This window comes from Coregonus clupeaformis, chromosome 29 (assembly GCF_020615455.1).
Source record: "Coregonus clupeaformis isolate EN_2021a chromosome 29, ASM2061545v1, whole genome shotgun sequence".
Classification (NCBI taxonomy): domain Eukaryota; kingdom Metazoa; phylum Chordata; class Actinopteri; order Salmoniformes; family Salmonidae; genus Coregonus; species Coregonus clupeaformis.
Genome location: NC_059220.1, coordinates 25,941,336 through 25,966,772, shown reverse-complemented (window position 1 = coordinate 25,966,772; position 25,437 = coordinate 25,941,336). Strand labels below are relative to the sequence as shown.

The following is a 25,437-nucleotide window of genomic DNA, read 5'->3' as shown; positions in this document are numbered from 1 at the left end:
AGTCCCAGTATAACTTGGCAGTGTCAGTAATACCCTTTTTAGGATTATTTAATATCTTGAGTAACATACTTTTTGTTTAGTGTAGCTGTTATGATAATGAAGAAAAACATGAACTGGACCATAGTGTCCTAAACAGTACAAACACACACATACGTGCATGTGAGCCCACACACAGACACACACACACTGCGATGTGACTCATTCTCTGGTGTCTGATCCTCTCTTAGGAGGCCAACAGGCCAGGGAACTGAGCGGAGCGTCCCTGGATCATCACTATGGGACAGATCCATGTACTGCTCTAACAACGACAAAGACGACTGCACCCACATACATACAGGGCTACTGTATGTATGTAGTGCAGAAAACCACTCACTGATTAGGGAGAGGGGGTCAATTACATGGATAGATGGATGGATGATACTCTCTGTATTAGTTGTGAAATGGAATGGTATTCCTAGATTAATGAATGTACAATTGTTTTAACAAGTAAACTTCAACAGCAACTAGTGTTAACATGTACAAGAGGTTTTAGAGTGGGAACATCCAAAACATGTAAGGACAATGAGCACAGGCGTCCTCTATTAAGCAACACGTGTTTGGAGTGGTCTGATCAGTCAGACCTGGTGAGGGCTGCAGTGTAGATCACCCTGGGCCTGACGGGTCAGTAGCAGCAGTCCAGGAGGGAGCGAGGCAGAGGGGGACTGAGATTGGTGTTGAAGCGAGCTCCGCTGGCGCCAAGCAGAAACACGCTGATTGCTCATCGTCCTGAGGGGTGTAAATCTGACCAAACCTGAGCAACAACCAGCCGACCGGCCAAACATCCCCTATACTGATCATAAGAGAAGATTTACAACCAGGAATAACTCCCTGCTCCCCCTCATGCAACTATTTACTCATTAAATGTTGATTGTTATTATTTTCTGGCCAGGGGGGCTATGTGTTGCTGGACACATTAATTGCCGTGTCTGACCTGCAACGTCTTAGGCAACTGGCTAGTCCACATTAGCCCTGAAGCCCGTCTATCTGTGTTAGATGTTGTAATCACAGCAATTCGAACCACGTAGTTTCATTCAGCACTTGGCATGGGTACGGAGTGACAGCCTGGCATGGGCATGAGAGGGCGACACCAGATGAGGTTTCAGATCCTAATCCCAGCATGCTCTCTGTCTGTCTCTCTGCTCTGTCTCAGGTCCGACTCGGACGGAACGACACCAAACCGCCTGCACCGGATCTGGAGGATGTATTATACCTCCACAGTATGGTCTCTGTTTGATGACCTCACACAATAGCACTGTGCTCAAATAGGTGTTACGCTCACAAATCAGTCCTCTCAGACAGACTAATGTCCCAGAACTTGGTGCTAGCAGAGCAATCCAAACACATTTCCTTTATTACAACAGTAGACTGCTGGTTTGGACATCACCCAAAAAGCCCTTATCCAAATGTTTTCCTATACATTTCTTCAGCTTGTTTGTTGCTTTTAAGAGTTTATTGAGTGGTCTAAAGCTATTGGTAATCATTATATTTAGTGCTCTTTGATGGATAGCAAACGTGAGTAAATAGGCAAAACATGTGATGCACGTTCTATGGGAGTTAGCTAATTAATATTTCCAAAAATACAATATTGGCATGAAAAGGCCTTACGATCTGGAAATTGCTCTTAGTCCTTTGTGTTGATGTTCGTAGTCTTTGTAGGTTAATACTGAATCAAAAGTTTCATATCAACTATTGAAATGTATTTTTCCAGGAGTGGACCTGGAGCCCATGAGCACACAAATGATAGACTGTGGTTTGTCTACTGCTACAAGGTCAGTTCCCATGTGAATAATCAGTACATCAAACACTCTCCATCAGTGCTTTGTCACAGACTGAAGAGCCCCTTCATGTTCCTCTCCCCAGGTCTTCAATGGGAGCAAGGAACAGCCTTATGTGAACCCCAAAGCCCCAGTACACGTCATCACAGGCTCTGCTGTAAGTAGCCTACTGCTTTGACCTCTCCTTTTCACATTCAGTAGGTGGTGAGCTGTGGTATTCAAACAGCTATGTATCTGGTGCACAATTAAATAAACTGTTTTCATCTGTATAAATGCTGTCTGATGTGGCAGTCAACAAAGCAGGGCACTCTTGGTCATCTAACCATAGATGAGTTAGTCATCCTCATATCGAAGTGGTGTCAGGACAGCACCAGAGCCACAGTCCTGTGGGAGGCACGTGGCTCTCCACAAACAGAATATTAACCTTTGACTGGAAACAGAAGACAGGACACTATAGACGATCAAAGAAGGATTGTGAAGTAGCATAGAAAGGAAAAACACTGCTTCTCAGCCTGGTTCTGAAGACCCTACCCAGGACCTTCTACCCTGGACCCCGAACCAATCAAATCAACATCTCTTCTCAGGAAACGCACTTTAACAACCTAATCATTGTGAACTGCACTGTTAGCTGCTATCGGACCAATCAAAGGACATTACTATTCTCCCAATAATGGAAATCTATGGAAATCTTCGCACACAGGCCCAGCCGTGGAGGACCGTTTGTGATTAGACACACATGTTTCAGATTGGGAGGAAGGGCGAATCTTCAGATTTCAAACTCTGTCTACTCAGATGTATGCTGTTTACTTTTCTTTAGAAAATGGGTTATTCCAGAATCATGATGGAATGAGTGAATCAGCTGAGAACAGTGGGAGAGGCACAAACCTGAGGTGAAGGGTATTTGATCGATCACAATAATAACTCCGTACAACTTAAAGCTTCACTCAGATGAAAAACAATGTGCTTCGTTTCCCCTGACAAATGGTGATAAGGGGCCTACTATTTATAACCGTCTACTCAAATGTCATAGATGTTTATGTACACTATCTGTTGAAAATGTCTAACTTCAGTTAAAATGTCATGTTAGTGAGAATGGAATAAACAAACTGGTGTTTAAAGCACCAGTAGGAAAATACACTGACTGAATCGTCTTATTTGACCATACTGTTAGTTAAGAATGTTACTGTAAAACAAGGCATCAGACTTTGTAACTAGCATCAATAAATCCTGTTTTTCCAAGTATCTCTGTGTCAGTGTGTTTACCCAGAAGCAGCAGGCACTTGGCAGGCCATCTCAGACTCCCTTATGTAAGAGTATTATGTAACGGTATATTGACTCAGAAGGCCCATATGCCACTGTGTTCCTGTCCTTTGACCCTCTACCCAGTATATTGCAGAGACCCTGTTGTGTGCTGAGGTGCACAGGGAACAAGTTGTCCTCAGAATAGACTGGGATCGGATGGAGGGGGTCTGGTTGACTTGCTGTGAATTTATATCTTGAGACATTGTGTTTGTTTACTATGATTGGTGACCACCATTTATAATCTTGCTGTTTTCCCTCTCAATCATCTAACAGTAATGGACAGTATATTACATGAGGACAATGTTCAGTACATCTCATTTCTAAAAAACGAGGGGGCTGCTTTGTACGCTCAAAGTTATTGCTGTTAAGAATGAGTGTATCACATGGTATTCACGTTTCTTTGTCTTTGACTTAATGTAATTTTGTGAGAAAATTATTTGCTATACAGGAAAAAACTATCAGGGACAAAATAGCATGTCACTTTAGATCGCATGTCTATTTTTGAAATACAATGTGCTTATTACTGTCTATGGCAGAGACACAGCAGGTTTGCGGTATTGTGGTTAAAGGTAGTTTGTTAACAGAAATTATTCTTGAACACAGGGACTTTTGTTTTATTGCGTGTCCTTGTACGTTTCATTTTATTCTTCACTATAAATTTGTTCAATGGATGGTGAACGTTTAATTTTAGTACTCATTTTGTGAACTCCCTGAGAGGAATGTGCCCTTTAACTTGGCAAGATAAAAGCAAGCAGATTTGGTGTAATGGAATCTTTGATCTTTCAGACACTTTTTGAAATCCTGAATGCCACACCCAGTCCATGTTAGTATAGTGTGTTAGTAAAGTTTCTGTTTGCTGTGCCCTGTGGTGTAAGAGGTCAAGGAGAGCCGGTACCTTTCCTAGATAGGCTGACAGTTCCTCGTGGCCTATAGAAAGTAGAGAGGGTCACCCTGTTGTTTGGCTTTTCTCAAATGAACACGTTGGAATTCACCTTGTTATTCCTCATCAGATTGCATGGCGCTGGAAACTATTAAAGGAGTAGTTCAATATTTTACAACTTTATGTTAGATGGTCCCTCACTCTGAAAGTATGGGCCAAAAGAAACAGCTAACAAACTTCAGCTAACTTAAGCCACCAAAAGCTAACAATCAATGGAAGTTATGGGGGCATGTGAGCATGCTTTTTTTAATGGCCAAATCATCTTTAAGTAACATCAAACCAAATATGGAGTTCATTTTAATTGATTTCAGGTGCATTGGACAGTTTTTTTTTTAAACATGCTCACATGCCCCAATCACTTACGTTGATTGTTAGCTTGTGGTGGCTAATGTTAGCTGAAGTTTGTAGTGGCTGTTAAAAGACAAGTGAACCCTGGATTACAGTTTATCTTGGCCCAAAGACTACTTTAAGGGTGAGGAACCATTTAATATCAACTTGTAAAATAGTGAACTACTCCTTTAACAGGCCTTGCTTTGGGTTATGATGATATAGCACAGGAAGTAGTAGCTCCATTGTGCCATCCAGGTCATGACCTTCCTGGGAACTTCAAGCTAACATATCTTCTTCCATCTTTACTCATTTTACCACTACAAGCTAATTAGTAATGACACGACTATACCTAAATATTTGTCCTGATGAGGCAGATGGGTTAACAGTCTCCAGTGATGACCTCAGATAGACCATATGTGAGACTGGGAAGCAAACATCTCCTTATATTCAAAACAGCCATCAAGAATCCCTGCTAGAACACTCCAAACTTTCCTCAGAACGGCACTGCAGTTAATCCTCACTGCTTATCTATTTCCGAAAGATTCTCAAGTATTCCATTCAACAACAAATTCCCCCACGAGAGCTAACTTCTGTGTGGTATTTTTGCTCCACAGGAGATCAAGAGGAGAGCAGCTTAATCCAGGGAGAGCCTACTGCCTGCCTCTCTGTGGAGTTGGACTGGGACATTTCTAATGAATTCAAGCTCTCAGATGTTCCGTGGGGAGATTTCATCAAATCAGAAGCCCAGTGTGCTTGCACGTCCACATTGCCACTGTTCTTGAGAGATATGAGAGATATTTATCCTCTGCCCACTACAAAGCGCTGCACATCTCCCCACATTCCTGCTGTAGATGTGCTCTTAATAACAATCCCACTGATTTACAGGACTCAAGAATGTGTGTCAACAGGAGGAGTGCAGCATGCACGCTTTGAAAAGCTAATCGCCATAGTAAATCTGAAACAAACACAACACAGGGGTCGCGGTCGGAACAAAGCTACCTCAGTCCTGTGTTTATCGTCTCACACAGCGTGTGTAGGGAAAATAAAAAACACATTTTCAACCCCCAAAATGTAAAGCAAAGTGGATTAGGAATTTTTATGAAAGCAAAATATTAGTTCTGGAGATGTGGTAGGCATGCCGCTGGGGTCAAAATAACAAAAACAAAGTTGAAAGTAGCGTCTATAGCTCATCACGGTTAGATTACATAATGGATGGAAATAGCATACAGTGCATTCGGAAAGTATTCAGACCCCTTGACTTTTTTCACATTTTGTTACGGTACAGCCTTATTCTAAAATGTATTAAATAAAAAAAATTCCTCATCAATCCACACACAATACCCCACAATGACAAAGCGAAAACATGTTTTAAAAAATCTTTGCAAATGTATTAAAAATAAAAAACAGAAATACCATATTTACATAAGTATTCAGACCCTTTGCTATGAGACTGGAAATTGAGCTCAGGTGCATCCTGTTTCCATTGATCATCCTTGAGGTGTTTCTACAACTTGATTGGAGTCCACCTGTGGTAAATTAAATTGATTGGACATGATTTGGAAAGGCACACACCTGTCTAAATAAGGTCCCACAGATGACAGTGCACGTCAGAGCAAAAACCAAGCCATGAGGTTGAAGGAATTGTCCGTAGAGCTCCGAGACAGGATTGTCTCAGACTTGGGGAAGGGTACCAAAACATTTCTGCAGCATTGAAGGTGCCCAAGAAGACAGTGGCCTCCATCATTCTTAAATGGAAGAAGTTTGGAACCACCAAGACTCTTCCTATAGCTGGCCGCCCGGCCAAACTGAGCAATCAGGGGAGAAGGGCTTTGGTCAGTGAGGTGACCAAGAACCCGGTGGTCACTCTGACAGAGCTCCAGAGTGGAGATGGGAGAACCTTCCAGAAGGAAAACCATCTCTGCAGCACTCCACCAATCAGGCCTTTATGGTAGAGTGGCCAGATGGAAGCCACTTCTCAGTAAAAGGCACATGACAGCCGGCTTGGAGTTTGCCAAAAGGCACCTAAAGGACTCTCAGACCATGAGAAACAAGATTAAATGGTCTGATTAAACCAAGATTGAACTCTTTGGCCTGAATGCCAAGCGTCACGTCTGGAGGAAACCTGGCATCATCCCTACGGTGAAGCATGGTGGTGGCAGCATCATGCTGTGGGGAAATCTTTCAGCGGCAGGGACTGGGAGACTGGTCAGGGTCGAGGAAAATATCAATGGAGCAAAGTACAGAGAGATCCTTGATGAAAACCTGCTCCAGAGCACTCAGAACCTCAGACTGGCGCACAGGGACCACCACACCATCACACCTCCTCCTCCATGCCTCAAGGTGGGAACTACACATGCGGAGATAATCCGTTCACCTACACTGCGTCTCAAAAAGACAAGGCTGTTGGAACCAAAAACCTCCAATTTGGACTCCAGACCAAAGGACAGATTTCCACCGGTCTAATGTCCATTGCTCGTGTTTTTTGGCCCAAGCAAGTCTCTTCTTCTTATTGGTGTGCTTTAGTAGTGTTTTTTTTGCAGAAATTCAACCATGAAGGCCTGATTCATGCAGTCTCCTCTGAACAGTTGATGTTGAGATGTGTCTGTTACTTGAAATCTGTGAAGCATTTATTTGGGCTGCAATTTCTGAGGCTGGTAACTCTAATGAACTTATCTTCTGCAGCAGAGGTAACTCTGGGTCTTCCTTTCCTGTGGCGGTCCTCATGAGAGCCAGTTTCATCATAGCGCTTGATGGTTTATGCGACTGCACTTGAAGAAACTTTAAAAGTTCTTGACATTTTCCGTATTGACTGACCTTCATGTCTTAAAGTAATGATGGACTGTCATTTCTCTTTGCTTATTTGAGCTGTTCCTGCCATAATATGAACTTGGTCTTTTACCAAATAGGGCTATCTTCTGTATACCACCCCTACCTTGTCACAACACAACTGATTGGCTCAAACGCATTAAGAAAGAAAGACATTCCACCAATTAACTTTTAAGAAGGCACATCTGTTAATTGAAATGAAGCTGGTTGAGAGAATGCCAAGAGTGTGAAAAGCTGTCATCAAGGCTACATTGAAGAAACTCAAATATAAAATGTTTTGAGTTGTTTAACTCTTTTTTGGTTACTACATGATTCCATATGTGTTATTTCATAGTTTTGATGTCTTCACTATTATTCTACAATGTAGACCCTTGAATGAGTAGGCGTGTTCAAACTTTTGACTGGTACTGTAGCGACACTCCCCATCCATCCTGACAGAGAGGATTTGCAGAGAAGAATGGGAGAAACTCCCCAAATACATTTACGTCATTTAGCAGACGCTCTTATCCAGAGCGACTTACAGTTAGTGAGTGCATACATTATTTAATTTTTTCATACTGGCCCCCCGTGGGAATCGAACCCACAACCCTGGCGTTGCAAACGCCATGCTCTACCAACTGAGCTACATCCCTGCCGGCCATTCCCTCCCCTACCCTAGACGACAGTGGGCCAATTGTGCGCCGCCCCATGGGTCTCCCGGTAGCGGCCGGCTACGACAGAGCCTGGATTCGAACCAGGATCTTTAGTGGCACAGCTAGCACTGCACTGCGATGCAGTGCCTTAGACCACTGCGCCACTCGGGAGGTCTGCGCAGATGTGCCAAGCTTGTAGTGTCATACCCAAGAAGACTCGAGGCTGTAATCGCTGCCAAAGGTGCTTCAACAAAGTACTGAGTAAAGGGTCTGAATACTTATGTAAATTTATATTTTTCCGGGTTTTTTAAAATAAATTTGGAAGAAAATCTAAAATCTTTGTCAATATGGGGTATTGTGTGTAGATTGATGAGAAAAACAAAACAATTTAATCAATTTTAGAATAAGGCTGGAACGTAACAAAATGTGGAAAAGTCAAGGGGTCTGAATACTTTCTGATTGTTCTGTATGTCCTGTCACATTCCAGCACATGGGCCCAGATTGTCTGGTTGTAACTCACATCATCAGAATGGGGTCAGATGGCAATTTTTTTAAGGTGACCTGCTTTGATTGATTGCTGTATACACATGTAAGTAGTTACCACCACCAGAATTCAATGAAGAGGTCACATTTGCTCTAGTTACCTCTAGTAGTGTGGACAATTAGGATGGAATCATTGTCAATATACTGTAGCCTTCATGTTAACTGAAAATGGACTACTGTAGCCTACTGCGTTGCACTTTCTATACCAAATGTGTTGACAATTGTTGTGAATAAACATGTTGGCAGACTGGAACATGTCCAATTATAATGCACATGTACTGTATATGTACTGTATATGATCATTTGCAGATAGAACATTTTCCATGGAGTTTAGAAAAAGACAAGAGCCCGCTTCTCTAAGCTTTGACAATAAAATCAGCAATAATCTGAGAGGCAGTACACGTGTAATAATTTCCCTTGTTCAGTGATGGATCGGTGAGACATTAGTTTGGTAACCCTTCATTTTACAGCCTGGTAATTATTAGTTAATAATAACTAGGTAAATACCTGGTAACAAAAAGTAAATACATGGTAACTATTTAGTCCCAAACACACTTACTAGGAACCAAACAAGTAAGTGCTACATACTAACTTAGTAAGTACAAAGTAACAAAATGCAATTATTTGGTATATATTTTTTGTCCCCAAGGATAGTATTGAGGACCTTATAAGAAATTATCACATATAAATAAATGCAATTCACATGTGTTGTTATGCTAGTTCTTTGATATGTGCTTCTACTGTCTTCTGGTTAATTTTCATTAAATAAACTTCACTCTGAGTCGTGTGCTTGTCTTAGTTGTGAAATGTTCCCACTTTTCTAAATTGTACAGCCCGTTTATCCCATACCTACCCTGTGTGTGAAGATGGTATCATGTAATGACAGGGTACGATCACAGACAGATTTGCTGGCGTCTTCGTGGGATCTACCTGGAATCTACCTGGAAACAGACACCTTCATTTTACAGCCCTGTTACAACATACATACCTAGTAACTACAGGAAAATGATTGGTACATTATATCTACACAATCATTTCACTAAATCATAAGGAGAGTTAGTTGACCTGCAAGTATCTGGTATTTACATGGTATTAGCAATGGCTTCAATTTACAGCCCTCTTACCTTGTACCTAACCTGTAAGTGTGAAGGTGGTAACATGAAACAACAGGGTAAGATCACAGACAGATTTGCTGTTGTCTGCATGGGATGGGATTTCTCAAGTAACTACGTTGTGTCTACCTGGAAACAGACACCACTTCATTTTACAGCCCTTTTAATATAAACATACATTAGAACTAAAGGCAAAGTACATAGAAACAACGTGAGAGAATACCAATATCAGCATGATTGACTTGAAGGTATTAATGTGGTAAGTACGTGGTAATAAATAAATAAAATGTTGTGGTATTTTCATAGTAAGTACCTTGTAGTTACTTATAAGGTCCTCAATACTAACCTTGGGAACTAAATATATATATAATTACAAGTTGTTACTTTGTATTTACTCAGTAAGTATGTAGTACTTACTTGCTTGGTTCCTCGTAAGTTTGTTTAGGACTAAATAGTTACTGTGTATTTACTTTTTGTTACTATGTATTTACCTAGTTATTACTTAGTAATTACCGGGCTGTAAAATTAAGGGTTACCATTAGTTTCATTGTTAAACAATCAGATTCAACACATTCAAAATAATCATTAGTACAGCCACATTATAATTTCCTATAGGCAATGTAATAGACAGTAAGGGGATGGCCCCCTCATTCTGAGTCTCTGACCCCTATCCCCTTTGTTCTCCTCTGAAACAGACCACAAAGCAGAGGGCCCAATATTGGGCACATACACTAGGTCACACTTTGTACTGTCAGAGACCTTTGGAACTAGTCAATCCCTAATAAGTGAGGAGGCGCAGATCTGAGATTGAAGGCACAGAGCTGGCAGGAAGTGAGCGCTTGTGCCAAGGAGCATGGATTCAACTCATTAACTTTGAGCCTCTAAAGGGCATAGGTGGCTGTGTGACAACAGGGTATGCTAGCAAATAGGCAGTTGTTGGCAGGTACAGGGGCATACCCTTAAGATGTGTCTGTTTGGGTCCATTTAACAGCAAACAATTCTCGTTTAACAGCCTGCTCATTTCCAGGAAGAGTGGTCTATGCCTGATGTCCCTTTCCAAAGCAGTGAAATGTACAGTAATTGCTGGAGACAGACACTACCATCAACAGACTGTCAAAGCAATATGGTATGTTAAAAGGAATAATACAGTTCAGTCCTTTTAGACACACTGGGAAAGCTACAGTCAAAGATCATTAAAGAAGTGAATCAACGACACAACTGCTGCTCCAGATGTCCATCCAAATCGCTGGACCCGACCCAGGCTGGGTCTCAACAACTCTCCTATTCATTCTACTGCTACTCTTGTCAGGGCTGTGTCAGACTCACTGTAATATGGACATCAGTAAGACGAACAGCATGGCATGGCTGGCACCTATCTAGGGTTGGCACAGCTGACCAGTGTGTTCACAGAATGCAGGATTCTGCCATGGAGAATAATGCCCAGCCTGTTATGCCTTCTCCCTGTCCCGGTTTCTCCATGCCAGGCAGTCTCTCTGTCTCCTGTACCATCGGTTGTGGTAATGTTCTCACACAGGGATTAAGGCATCAGGTATAATGTTTAATGGGGAAAACCCTTACAAACAGGACAATGAGGCTGTTGATACCTGTCACAGTCAGATTGTGCATTACTGTAGTAGAGACAGGGCTATGTGGAGGTGAATGGTCCACTGCTGTGGTTTCAGGTATACAACCTCACTTTATCTCTATTTAAGATTTGAGCATTCTCCATCTAAAGGGCACTGTGTGGTTTACACAGTGATACAGGGTAACATGAGGAGCCTCGTAAGTCTCCAATTGTAAAGCCATCTAGATAGAAATGACCCGATAAACAGTTTTAATGGACACTATACTGTTAGGAGTTACAACAACCCCTTAACTGCCTCACAGGGAACCGGAGGACTCCAGCTAAAGCAGGCATGTGTAGACAGCAGCAGTTAGCTAGAGGGCCCACTGCTCCACTCCTCCCCACATAGTGGAAAAATGTAGTGGTTAAAAGAAACCACAGGACCTGTGGTGTTTGGGATTTAGTATTGAAGCTGTGCTGCTTGCATCTGACAGGGTACTCACCTTTTGCTAAATTTGCCCAGCGGTGTCTGCTAGAAACTGTTTTGTACCATAAGAGTGTTATGACAAGGCACAACATGACACCAGCATGTTAAGCAGACATTAATGGGTGTTTCAACACCTTATTCACAGGGGGTATTGACTGGGCCCACTCTCTGGCAGCTTCAGACTCCTCACTGTACTGACAGGGCAGTGGCCTCAGAGGGATTCCTCTCCGCGCACAGCTGCAGTGCCATGTCAGACAGGAGAGAAATTAGCTGCACTAATTTCCCACCGTTCCCCCTGAGGTCATCAATCCAGCACATTACACTGTCATCCCAAATCTGTTGACAACTGACCGTGTTAACAGGGCTGCTCTCTGCTGGCTGGGGATGACAATGATGAGCACTCAGAGTGACACATACACAGAGCAGCGCTCAGTAGGCTATATACAGTGGGGAGAACAAGTATTTGATACACTGCCGATTTTGCAGGTTTTCCTACTTACAAAGCATTGTAGAGGTCTGTAATTTTTATCATAGGTACACTTCAACTGTGAGAGACAGAATCTAAAACAAAAATCCAGAAAATCACATTGTATGATTTTTAAGTAATTAATTTGCATTTTATTGCATGACATAAGTATTTGATCACCTACCAACCAGTAAGAATTCAGGCTCTCACAGACCTGTTAGTTTTTCTTTATGAAGCCCTCCTGTTCTACACTCATTACCTGTATTAACTGCACCTGTTTGAACTCATTACCTGTATAAAAGACACCTGTCCACACACTCAATCAAACAGACTCCAACCTCTCCACAATGGCCAAGACCAGAGAGCTGTGTAAGGACATCAGGGATAAAATTGTAGACCTGCACAAGGCTGGGATGGGCTACAGGACAATAGGCAAGCAGCTTGGTGAGAAGGCAACAACTGTTGGCGCAATTATTAGAAAATGGAAGAAGTTCAAGATGACGGTCAATCACCCTCGGTCTGGGGCTCCATGCAAGATCTCACCTTGTGGGGCATCAATGATCATGAGGAAAGTGAGGGATCAGCCCAGAACTACACGGCAGGACCTGGTCAATGACCTGAAGAGAGCTGGGACCACAGTCACAAAGAAAACCATTAGTAACACACTACGCCGTCATGGATTAAAATCCTGCAGCGCAAGCAAGGTGCCCCTGCTCAAGCCAGAGCATGTCCAGGCCCGTCTGAAGTTTGCCAATGACCATCTGGATGATCCAGAGGAGGAATGGGAGAAGGTCATGTGGTCTGATGAGACAGAAATAGAGCTTTTTGGTCTAAACTCCACTCGCCGTGTTTGGAGGAAGAAGGAGGATGAGTAAAACCCCAAGAACACCATCCCAACCGTGAAGCATGGAGGTGGAAACATCATTCTTTGGGGATGCTTTTCTGCAAAGGGGACAGGACGACTGCACCGTATTGAGGGGAGGATGGATGGGGCCATGTATCGCGAGATCTTGGCCAACAACCTCCTTCCCTCAGTAAGAGCATTGAAGATGGGTCGTGGCTGGGTCTTCCAGCATGACAACGACCCGAAACACACAGCCAGGGCAACTAAGGAGTGGCTCCGTAAGAAGCATCTCAAGGTCCTGGAGTGGCCTAGCCAGTCTCCAGACCTGAACCCAATAGAAAATCTTTGGAGGAAGCTGAAAGTCCGTATTGCCCAGCGACAGCCCCCGAAACCTGAAGGATCTGGAGAAGGTCTGTATGGAGGAGTGGGCCAAAATCCCTGCTGCAGTGTGTGCAAACCTAGTCAAGACCTACAGGAAACGTATGATCTCTGTAATTGCAAACAAAGGTTTCTGTACCAAATATTAAGTTCTGCTTTTCTGATGTATCAAATACTTATGTCATGCAATAAAATGCAAATTAATTACTTAAAAATCATACAATGTGATTTTCTGGATTTTTGTTTTAGATTCCGTCTCTCACAGTTGAAGTGTACCTATGATAAAAATGACAGACCTCTACATGCTTTGTAAGTAGGAAAACCTGCAAAATCGGCAGTGTATCAAATACTTGTTCTCCCCTCTGTATGTCTCGCAGCCTCTCACACAGTCCGGAGGGGAGTCTGAGGCCTAGAGGCTGGATTGAATGTTGCCTTCTCAATTTCCATGCCACAGCAGGGGCTTCTAGGGTAATATTCTACTGGAGAGGGTATTTAGTTGTGGTTTTGTGTTCCCCATGCACTGTCCCCTGCTGGTGAGGGGTATGAGAGGTCTGGTAACAGAGACTTGGGTCCAGAGGAATGCCCCGGGCCAAACGGGTATCAAACGCACGTTAGTTTTCAATTTCGTCATGTAAAAACTGGTGCACTGACATTTTCCAGCCCTAATGCCAGGTTTGGCAATTTACCTGTCTTATATCAACTCGCTTGCGCTCAGATGGGCGGGGTGGAAATATTAGAGGTGTGTCCTTAAAAACATGATCCAAAGGGATAATTTCAGGCAGCGCTGATAGGGAACCAAAAGCTGGTTTTGACAGCGAAAACGCAGCCTATCCAGACATGGTGCACACAGCCCATAAGTGCATGGAACAAGAGTAGGTTCATGTGCTTTTAGTGCCTGTATACTTCGTATGTAGAAACCATTTCGTTTTATTTGATTAAAAACCAAGCATAGCCTTCCCTCCTCTCAATGAAGGCTTTTTTTTTTGTCTATCCAATGCAATCGCGAAGTAGTCCAAACTGTCGATAAAGGGTTTGGCTCCGGAGACTGCTTGGAAATAAATCTTAATCACATTAATATCTTAATCTTTATTAAAATATAAAGTTTGAGAGGAGTAAAACAGCGAGCTGACATTCCCTTTGTATCTATGCATTGTAGGCAAGCCCACATTATTTTAGCCATGCAGGTCCAGTTTTGGACGTGCGTATGCCCCCTCCATGATGTAGGCTACGTGTCCAGGCCCATCATTAAACAAGAGTTTCCTGTAACCTGTAAAAATTGCTTGTTTTCCGTTTAATATGTTAAAAACCGTAGCCCTCCATTAGGCCTACTATAATTAAGGCTGGTTCAACAGCAACGTGTGTCTTTTTTATCCTGGCCATTTTATGATATTATTACATTTATTTATTGTTGTTTAAAAAAAGAAACGATTGCTTCTTTTTCGTTTAATTTTATAACAACCAAACTTATATGATTCACCTTTCTGGTTTCATGGTGACAACAATGCGTGAATGTGATCTGACCTGTTGTCACGATCGTTGAGAGACGGGTCGGACCAAGGTGCAGCGTGAAAAGCGTACATGTTTATTACCTCAATTAACATACAAGAAACAACGTAACGTGAAGTCCAAAGGGCTATACACATACAAGCCTAACAGGAACAAGATCCCACAACTAAGGTAGGCAACCAGGCTACCTAAGTATGATCCCCAATCAGAGACAACGAGTGACAGCTGTCTCTGATTGGGAATCACACCCGGCCAAACATAGAAATACAACCTAGATCTACCACATAGAAATACACTAACATAGATCTCAACAGAAAACTCACACCCTGACCCAACCAACGAGAGTTCTCTCGATCAGGGCGTGACAGTACCCCCCCCCAAAGGTGCGTACTCCGGCCGCACCAACCTGACTCATTAGGGGAGAGTCCGGGTGGGCCTTCGTCCTCGGAGGCGGATCCGGCTCCGGGCGTGACGACCTCTCCCTCTCTGCTGCGCCCCTGGTCTGGTCTGGACCTCGGCGCGATGCTTCCCCTCTCCTTCCGCCCACGATGCACGAAGCCCTGTCTGGACCCTGGTGTGGGAGACCCCGAACCTGGAGGGGGGCGGACGTCTGGGCCTGGATCGGTAATTATCCCACGATGCACCAAGCCCTGTCTGGACCCTGGTGTGGGAGACCCAGACCCTGGAGAGGGGCTGACCTCTGGGTCTGGAGTGGAGCCGCTGACCGGAGCTGGACTATGCACCGGTGGAGCGGACTGCTCTGGCTCCGGAGTGGATCCGCTGACCGGAGCTGGAACGGGCACCGGTGGAGCGGACTGCTCTGGCTCCGGAGTGGATCCGCTGACCGGAGCTGGACTGGGGACCGGTGGAGCGGACTGCTCTGGCTCCGGAGTGGAACAGCTGACCGGAGCTGAACTGGACCCCAGTGGAGCGGACTGCTCTAGCACTGGACTGGAGCAGCTGACCGGGGCTGGACTAGGCACCGGTAGAGCGGACGGCTCTGGCTCCGGAGTGGATCCGCTGACCGGAGCTGGACTAGTCTGACTCCGGAGTGGAGCCGCTGACCGGAGCTGGACTAGGCACCGGTGGAGCGGACTGCTCTGACTCCGGAGTGGAGCAGCTGACCGGTGCTGGACCAGGCTTGGAACGCGCACGGCCCGTGCCGGACTGGGAACACGCACCACTGGCTTGGTGTGAGGAGCAGGAACGGGCTGTACTGGACAGGATACATGCACCACTGGTCTGGTGCGGGGAGCAGGTACGGGCCGTACAGGACTGGGGAGGCGCACTGGTGACACAGTGCGTAGAACCAGAGCAGGATATACTGGACGTGGAGGCGTCCTGGAGGTCTGGAGTGTACAGCTGGCACAACCCGTCCTGGCTGGATGCCCACTTTCACACGACACGTGCAGGGTGCTGGCACAGGATACACTGGGCTGTGAATGCGCACTGCATACCTAGGTTCCTCAATGAACACACGCTCCCTTTGTAGCCTGACCAGCTCCTCTCGCCGTGCCTCCACTACTTCCTTCTCCCTTTGAGCCTCCTGTAGCGCCTCCCTCTGAACGGATAACTCCTGCTCCCTCTGAGCTAACAGCCCCCGTAACGTGGTGGCCTCCTCTCTCAGACTCTCGATCCACAGGTCTTGGAGGACCTCTAAAATAGCGGCCTCCTCCTCTATAGTCAGCCCTTTCACAGCCTCCTGCTGCCTCGTCGTCTACCCCGTGTGCCCCCCCCAAAAAAATTATTGGGGCTGCTTCCTCTTCAGCTGGCCCTGTTGATGTCGCCATTGATCCTCTCCTACCCGGGCTTCCTCCTTCATTGCCTTACCGTAACGGACGGCCTTCTCCTCTGTGATTTTCCCCCAACCGAGGAGGACATCTACCAACGTAGCCTCCCGCTGTGTCTAGGGTGTTTGCTCCTCCTGGGCACGCTGCTTGGTCCGTGTTTGGTGGGATCTTCTGTCACAATCGTTGAGAGATGGGTCGGACCAAGGTGCAGCGTGAAAAGCGTACATGTTTATTACCTCAATGAACATACAAGAAACAACGTAACGTGAAGTCCAAAGGGCTATACACATACAAGCCTAACAGGAACAAGATCCCACAACTAAGGTAGGCAACCAGGCTACCTAAGTATGATCCCCAATCAGAGACAACGAGCGACAGCTGTCTCTATCAGAGACAACGAGCGACAGCTGTCTCTGATTGGGAATCACACCCGGCCAAACATAGAAATACAACCTAGATCTACCACATAGAAATAAACTAACATAGATCTCAACAGAAAACTCACACCCTGACCCAACCAACAAAAGTTATCTCGATCAGGGCGTGACACCTGTAAGATGGTTCTGATTATGTTCATAAAACATAGGCCTATTTCAAATCAAATCAAATTTGTCACATGCTTACTTACAAGCCCTTAACCAACAATGCAGTTTTAAGAAAAATAAGTGTTAAGTAAAAAATAGATAAGTACAAATAAAAAAAGAAGAAAAATTGAAAATTAACAAATAATTAAAGAGCAGCAGTAAAATAACAGTAGCGAGGCTATATACAGTGGGGGAAAAAAGTATTTAGTCAGCCACCAATTGTGCAAGTTCTCCCACTTAAAAAGATGAGAGAGGCCTGTAATTTTCATCATATGTACACGTCAACTATGACAGACAAATTGAGAAAGAAAAATCCAGAAAATCACATTGTAGAATTTTTAATGAATGTATTTGCAAATTATGGTGGAAAATAAGTATTTGGTCACCTACAAACAAGCAAGATTTCTGGCTCTCACAGACCTGTAACTTCTTCTTTAAGAGGCTCCTCTGTCCTCCACTCGTTACCTGTATTAATGGCACCTGTTTGAACTTGTTATCAGTATAAAAGACACCTGTCCACAACCTCAAACAGTCACACTCCAAACTCCACTATGGCCAAGACCAAAGAGCTGTCAAAGGAAACCAGAAACAAAATTGTAGACCTGCACCAGGCTGGGAAGACTGAATCTGCAATAGGTAAGCAGCTTGGTTTGAAGAAATCAACTGTGGGAGAAATTATTAGGAAATGGAAGACATACAAGACCACTGATAATCTCCCTCGATCTCACCCCGTGGGGTCAAAATGATCACAAGAACGGTGAGCAAAAATCCCAGAACCACACGGGGGGACCTAGTGAATGACCTGCAGAGAGCTGGGACCAAAGTAACAAAGCCTACCATCAGTAACACACTACGCCGCCAGGGACTCAAATCCTGCAGTGCCAGACGTGTCCCCCTGCTTAAGCCAGTACATGTCCAGGCCCGTCTGAAGTTTGCTAGAGTGCATTTGGATGATCCAGAAGAGGATTGGGAGAATGTCATATGGTCAGATGAAACCAAAATATAACTTTTTGGTAAAAACTCAACTCGTCGTGTTTAGAGGACAAAGAATGCTGAGTTGCATCCAAAGAACACCATACCTACTGTGAAGCATGGGGGTGGAAACATCATGCTTTGGGGCTGTTTTTCTGCAAAGGGACCAGGACGACTGATCCGTGTAAAGGAAAGAATGAATGGGGCCATGTATCGTGAGATTTTGAGTGAAAACCTCCTTCCATCAGCAAGGGCATTGAAGATGAAACGTGGCTGGGTCTTTCAGCATGACAATGATCCCAAACACACCGCCCGGGCAACGAAGGAGTGGCTTCGTAAGAAGCATTTCAAGGTCCTGGAGTGGCCTAGCCAGTCTCCAGATCTCAACCCCATAGAAAATCTTTGGAGGGAGTTGAAAGTCCGTGTTGCCCAGCGACAGCCCCAAAACATCACTGCTCTAGAGGAGATCTGCATGGAGGAATGGGCCAAAATACCAGCAACAGTGTGTGAAAACCTTGTGAAGACTTACAGAAAACGTTTGACCTGTGTCATTGCCAACAAAGGGTATATAACAAAGTATTGAGAAACTTTTGTTATTGACCAAATACTTATTTTCCACCATAATTTGCAAATAAATTCATAAAAAATCCTACAATGTGATTTTCTGGATTTTATTTTCTCATTTTGTCTGTCATAGTTGACGTGTACCTATGATGAAAATTACAGGCCTCTCTCATCTTTTTAAGTGGGAGAACTTGCACAATTGGTGGCTGACTAAATACTTTTTTTCCCACTTATAATTCACTGCATCACAATTCCAGTGGGTCAGAAGTTTACATACACTAAGTTGACTGTGCCTTGGAAAATTCCAGAAATGTCACGTTCGTTGAGTACAGGATTGGACCAAGGTGCAGCGTGGTATGCGTACATGTTCGTTTTATTAAATAAACACAGAACAAAACAACAAAAGCAACGTAACGTTAAGTTCTAAACGCTAACATCAAACAAGCCAAACACACAGAAACAAGATCCCACAACATAGGTAGGCAACATGGCTGCCTAAGTATGATCCCCAATCAGAGACAATGATCGATAGCTGCCTCTGATTGGGAACCACACCCGGCCAACATAGAAATACAAAACATAGATGTTCACAATACATAGATATTCACACCCTGACCAAACCAACTAGGGAACTCTATGTCAGGGCGTGACAAGAAAATGATGTCATGGCTTTAGAAGCTTCTGATAGGCTAATTGACATCATTTGAGTCAATTGGATGTGTACCTGTGGATGTATTTCAAGGCCTACCTTCAAACTCTGTGCCTCTGTGCTTGACATCATGGGAAAATCAAAAGAAGTGTAGACCTCCACAAGTCTGGTTCATCCTTGGGAGCAATTTCCAAACACCTGAAGGTACCACGTTCATCTGTACAAACAATAGTATGCAAGTATAAACACAATGGGACCACGCAGTCATCATACCGCTCAGGAAGGAGACGCGTTCTGTCTCCTACAGATGAATGTACTTTGGTGCGAAAAGTGCAAATAAATCCCAGAACAACAGCAAAGGACCTTGTGAAGATGCTGGAGGAAACACGTACAAAAGTACCTATATCCACAGTAAAACTAGTCTTATATCAACATAACCTGAAATGCTGCTCAGCATGGAAGAAGCCACTGCTCCAAAACCACCATAAAAAAGCCAGACTATGGTTTGCAACTGCACATGAGGACAAAGATCGTACTTTTTGGAGAAATGTCCTCTGGTCTGATGAAACAAAAATAGAACTGTTTGGCCATAAAGACCATCGTTATGTTTGGAGGAAAAAGGGGGCTGTTTGCAAGCCGAAGAACACCATCCCAACCGTGAAGTACGGGGGTGGCAGCATCATGCTGTGGGGGTGCTTTGCTGCAGGAGGGACTGGTGAACTTCATAAAATAGATGGCATCATGAGGAAGGATAATTATGTGGATATATTGAAGCAACATCTCAAGACATCAGTCAGGAAGTTAAAGCTTGGTCGCAAATGGGTTTTCCAAATGGACAATGACCCCAATCATACTTCCAAAGTTGTGGCAAAATGTCTTAAGGACAACAAAGTCAAGGTATTGGAGTGGCCATCACAAAGCCCTGACTTCAGTCCTATAGAATATTTGTTGGCAGAACTGAAAAAGCGTGTGCGAGCAAGGAGGCCTACAAACCTGACGCAGTTACACCAGCTCTGTCAGGAGGAATGGGCCAAAATTCACCCAACTTATTGTGGGAAGCTTGTGGAAGGCTACCCAAAACGTTTGACCCAAGTTAAACAATTTAAAGGCAATGCTACCAAATACTAATTGAGTGTATGTAAACTTCTGACCCACTGGGAATGTGATGAAAGAAATAAAAGCTTAAATAAATCATTCTCTCTACTATTATTCTGACATTTCACATTTTTAAATAAAGTGGTGATCCTAACTGACCTAAGACAGGGAATTTTTACTAGGATTAAATGTCAGGAATTGTGAAAAACTGAGTTTAAATGTATTTGGCTAAGGTGTATGTAAACTTCCGACTTCAACTGTATATATCTGTATATATACACATGTATATATATATATATATATATACAGTGGGGGAAAAAAGTATTTAGTCAGCCACCAATTGTGCAAGTTCTCCCACTTAAAAAGATGAGAGAGGCCTGTAATTTTCATCATAGGTACACGTCAACTATGACAGACAAATTGAGAAGAAAAAAAATCCAGAAAATCACATTGTAGGATTTTTATGAATTTATTTGCAAATTATGGTGGAAAATAAGTATTTGGTCACCTACAAACAAGCAAGATTTCTGGCTCTCACAGACCTGTAACTTCTTCTTTAAGAGGCTCCTCTGTCCTCCACTCGTTACCTGTATTAATGGCACCTGTTTGAACTTGTTATCAGTATAACAGACACCTGTCCACAACCTCAAACAGTCACACTCCAAACTCCACTATGGCCAAGACCAAAGAGATGTCAAAGGACACCAGAAACAAAATTGTAGACCTGCACCAGGCTGGGAAGACTGAATCTGCAATAGGTAAGCAGCTTGGTTTGAAGAAATCAACTTTGGGAGTAATTATTAGGAAATGGAAGACATACAAGACCACTGATAATCTCCCTCGATCTGGGGCTCCACGCAAGATCTCACCCCGTGGGGTCAAAATGATCACAAGAACTGTGAGCAAAAATCCCAGAACCACACGGGGGACCTAGTGAATGACCTGCAGAGAGCTGGGACCAAAGTAACAAAGCCTACCATCAGTAACACACTACGCCGCCAGGGACTCAAATCCTGCAGTGCCAGACGTGTCCCCCTGCTTAAGCCAGTACATGTCCAGGCCCGTCTGAAGTTTGCTAGAGTGCATTTGGATGATCCATAAGAGGATTGGGAGAATGTCATATGGTCAGATGAAACCAAAATATAACTTTTTGGTAAAAACTCAACTCGTCGTGTTTGGAGGACAAAGAATGCTGAGTTGCATCCAAAGAACACCATACCTACTGTGAAGCATGGGGGTGGAAACATCATGCTTTGGGGCTGTTTTTCTGCAAAGGGACCAGGACGACTGATCCGTGTAAAGGAAAGAATGAATGGGGCCATGTATCGTGAGATTTTGAGTGAAAACCTCCTTCCATCAGCAAGGGCATTGAAGATGAAACGTGGCTGGGTCTTTCAGCATGACAATGATCCCAAACACACCGCCCGGGCAACGAAGGAGTGGCTTCGTAAGAAGCATTTCAAGGTCCTGGAGTGGCCTAGCCAGTCTCCAGATCTCAACCCCATAGAAAATCTTTGGAAGGAGTTGAAAGTCCGTGTTGCCCAGCGACAGCCCCAAAACATCACTGCTCTAGAGGAGATCTGCAAGGAGGAATGGGCCAAAATACCAGCAACAGTGTGTGAAAACCTTGTGAAGACATACAGAAAACGTTTGACCTGTGTCCTTGCCAACAAAGGGTATATAACAAAGTATTGAGAAACTTTTGTTATTGACCAAATACTTATTTTCCACCATAATTTGCAAATAAATTCATAAAAAATCCTACAATGTGATTTTCTGGAGAAAAAAAATCTCATTTTGTCTGTCATAGTTGACGTGTACCTATGATGAAAATTACAGGCCTCTCTCATCTTTTTAAGTGGTAGAACTTGCACAATTGGTGGCTGACTAAATACATTTTTTCCCCACTGTGTACAGTAAGGGAAAAAAGTATTTGATCCCCTGCTGATTTTGTAAGTTTGCCCACTGACAAAGACATGATCAGTCTATAATTTTAATGGTAGGTTTATTTGAACGGTGAGAGACAGAATAACAACAAAAAAATCCAGAAAAACGCATGTCAAAAATGTTATAAATTGATTTGCATTTTATTGAGGGAAATAAGTATTTGACCCCTCTGCAAAACATGACTTAGTACTTGGTGGCAAAACACTTGTTGGCAATCACAGAGGTCAGACGTTTCTTGTAGTTGGCCACCAGGTTTGCACACATCTCAGGAGGGATTTTGTTCCACTCCTATTTGCAGATCTTCTCCAAGTCATTAAGGTTTCGAGGCTGACGTTTGGCAACTCGAACCTTCAGCTCCCTTCACAGATTTTCTATGGGATTAAGGTCTGGAGACTGGCTAGGCCACTCCAGGACCTTAATGTGCTTCTTCTTGAGCCACTCCTTTGTTGCCTTGGCCGTGTGTTTTGGGTCATTGTCATGCTGGAATACCCACCCACGACCCATTTTCAATGCCCTGGCTGAGGGAAGGAGTTTCTCACCCAAGATTTGACAGTACCTGGCCCCGTCCGTCGTCCCTTTGATGCGGTGAAGTTGTCCTGTCCCCTTAGCAGAAAAACACCCCCAAAGCATAATGTCTCTACCTCCATGTTTGCAGGATTTCAGTCCTTCACGGCGTAGTGTGTTACCAATTGTTTTCTTGGTGACTATGGTCCCAGCTGCCTTGAGATCATTGACAAGATCCTCCCGTGTAGTTCTGGCTGATTCCTCACTGTTCTCATGATCATTGCAACTCCACGAGGTGAGATCTTGCATTGAGCCCCAGGCAGAGGGAGATTGACAGTTATTTTGTGTTTCTTCCATTTGCGAATAATCGCACCAACTGTTGTCACCTTCTCACCAAGCTGCTTGGCGATGGTCTTGTAGCCCATTCCAGCCTTGTGTAGGTCTACAATCTTGTCCCTGACATCCTTGGAGAGCTCTTTGGTCTTGGCCATGGTGGAGAGTTTGGAATCTGATTGATTGATTGATTGCTTCTGTGGACAGGTGTCTTTTATACAGGTAACAAGCTGAGATTAGGAGCACTCCCTTTAAGAGTGTGCTTCTAATCTCAGCTCATTACCTGTATAAAAGACACCTGGGAGCCAGAAATCTTTCTGATTGAGAGGGGGTCAAATACTTATTTCCCTCATTAAAATGCAAATCAATTTATAAAATTTTTGACATGCGTTTTTCTGGATTTTGTTGTTGTTATTCTGTCTCTCACTGTTCAATTAAACCTACCAATAAAATTATAGACTGATCATTTCTTTGTCAGTGGGCAAACTTACAAAATCAGCAGGGGATCAAATACCTTTTTCCCTCACTGTACATATTTTCCTCAGCATTGTTGGGAAGGGCCGTAAGTAAGCATTTCACTGTTAGTCTTGTTTACAAAGCATGTGATTAATACAATTTGGTTTGATATTTTCACAAGAAACATGCAATATCACACCTGTATGAAATCAATCAAATACCCTTCTTATCAAATCACTATCTTTGTACAGCTTACCACATATTGATGGCATCCTAAAGGCATGCTGTGGGAGGGACAGATTGCATTGTCCTTCCCTGGCCAGATGTGGCCTAATCTTCAGAGGGTCCGATCGCAGGCTTGACCAGGAGCCCTCAGGGTAAATCTTATCATCAGTCCTATGCAGCTTTCTCCATGCAGGATTTTCCACACAGCTCTCGCTCTAAAGATTCCACATGTTGATCAGAAATGGCGCAGCTCTGGAATGTTCTCTGGCTGGCCTGGGACACTTTATCTGATAGAGACTGGGTCTGGTCTGGGGCTGTGTTTTGATCCCACACAACTGGACCAGGCTGAAGCAGTGCAGCGGGTCAGGGGGACTGCTAGGGAGTTAACGCACTCCCGCACAACCTCAGAGGGTCAGGGGGACTGCTAGTGAGTTAACACACTCCTGCACAACCTCAGAGGGTCAGGGGGACTGCTAGTGAGTTAACGCACTCCTGCACAACCTCAGAGGGTCAGGGGGACTGCTAGTGAGTTAACGCACTCCCGCACAACCTCAGAGGGTCAGGGGGACTGCTAGTGAGTTAACGCACTCCTGCACAACCTCAGAGGGACTGCTAGTGAGTTAACGCACTCCTGCACAACCTCAGAGGGATTAGCTTTCATACCTGTTGTTCATTCTGAACCCAAACACATTTTCTTATTTCTATGAAGAATTTAAACTAATCCATCACCTAGATTTTTTGGAAACAGGAAAGGTGGATGTACAACTGAATGCATTTAACTGAAATGTGTCTTCCACATTTAACCCAACCCCTCTGAATCAGAGAGGTGCAGGGGCTGCCTTAATCCACATCCACGTCATCGGCACCCAGGGAACAGTGGGTCAACTGCCTTGCTCAGGAGCAGAATGACAGATTTTTACATTGTCAGCTCTGGGATTCGATCCAGCAACCTTTCGGTTACTGTCACAACACTCCTACCTGCCAGGCTACCTGCCAGGTTGTAAATGTTATTAATCAAAATGTAAAACGTATGAAACATTTCCATGCATTACACATTAGAAACATTATACTTTCAAATGTTCCCCTTGAGCATGATTGAAATTTGTCCTCATAAAACTAAAATGGCCCCAGTTCAAAAATAAAAGGTGGATAAATAGTTGATGGTATTATTTCAGATATTATTGTAATAAATCATGGAGATTATTCCATTTGTTTGTGTGCATGAACTTTGTGTCAACATTATTTTGGATTTGACTCCAGCACAAGAAAACAGAACTTTAAACTACATGAATAAACCCTTAAAATCTGAAAATACTTTAATCACCTTTCCACTTTACATAAAGTAATGATAATTTGTCCAGGTCAAGCACATAATTGATAGTACGTCTCTTGTTCATAGCCACCCACCCATCCCCTTGATTAAAAGTAGCCAAAGCGAATCCAAAGTTTGGACTGAGGAGTCCTGTGGTGGAGCCTTCATTAATTTCTCTGACTGAGGTTTATTCAGTGAAAATAGAAGGAGGGTTCTCCAGAAGGCAACATATGGAGGGTGTTGTCTGTGGCCTAACTGAGGC

At 43.8% G+C, this 25,437-nt stretch overlaps 1 protein-coding gene and 1 long non-coding RNA gene across 3 annotated transcripts in view; one reads left to right on the top strand and one right to left on the bottom strand.

Moving 5' to 3' along the window:
• LOC121544936 (KATNB1-like protein 1) overlaps positions 1 to 25,437 on the bottom strand; it is a 66,449-nt gene that overhangs the window by 19,073 nt on the left and 21,939 nt on the right. The window contains exon 2 of the mRNA XM_041855200.1: positions 9,241 to 9,328. Within this exon, the coding sequence (XP_041711134.1) occupies positions 9,241 to 9,263 (23 nt within the window). The 5' untranslated portion in view covers positions 9,264 to 9,328. The remainder of the gene's footprint in view (positions 1 to 9,240; positions 9,329 to 25,437) is intronic.
• Positions 397 to 5,188, top strand: LOC121544938. Of its 2 annotated transcripts, XR_005996169.2 has the most exons (3): positions 397 to 1,808; positions 1,900 to 1,971; positions 5,001 to 5,188. It is a non-coding gene; the product is annotated as an uncharacterized LOC121544938 (long non-coding RNA). The 2 variants fall into 2 exon arrangements; XR_005996168.2 differs by lacking the exon at positions 5,001 to 5,188 and having other exon boundaries at positions 1,900 to 2,949.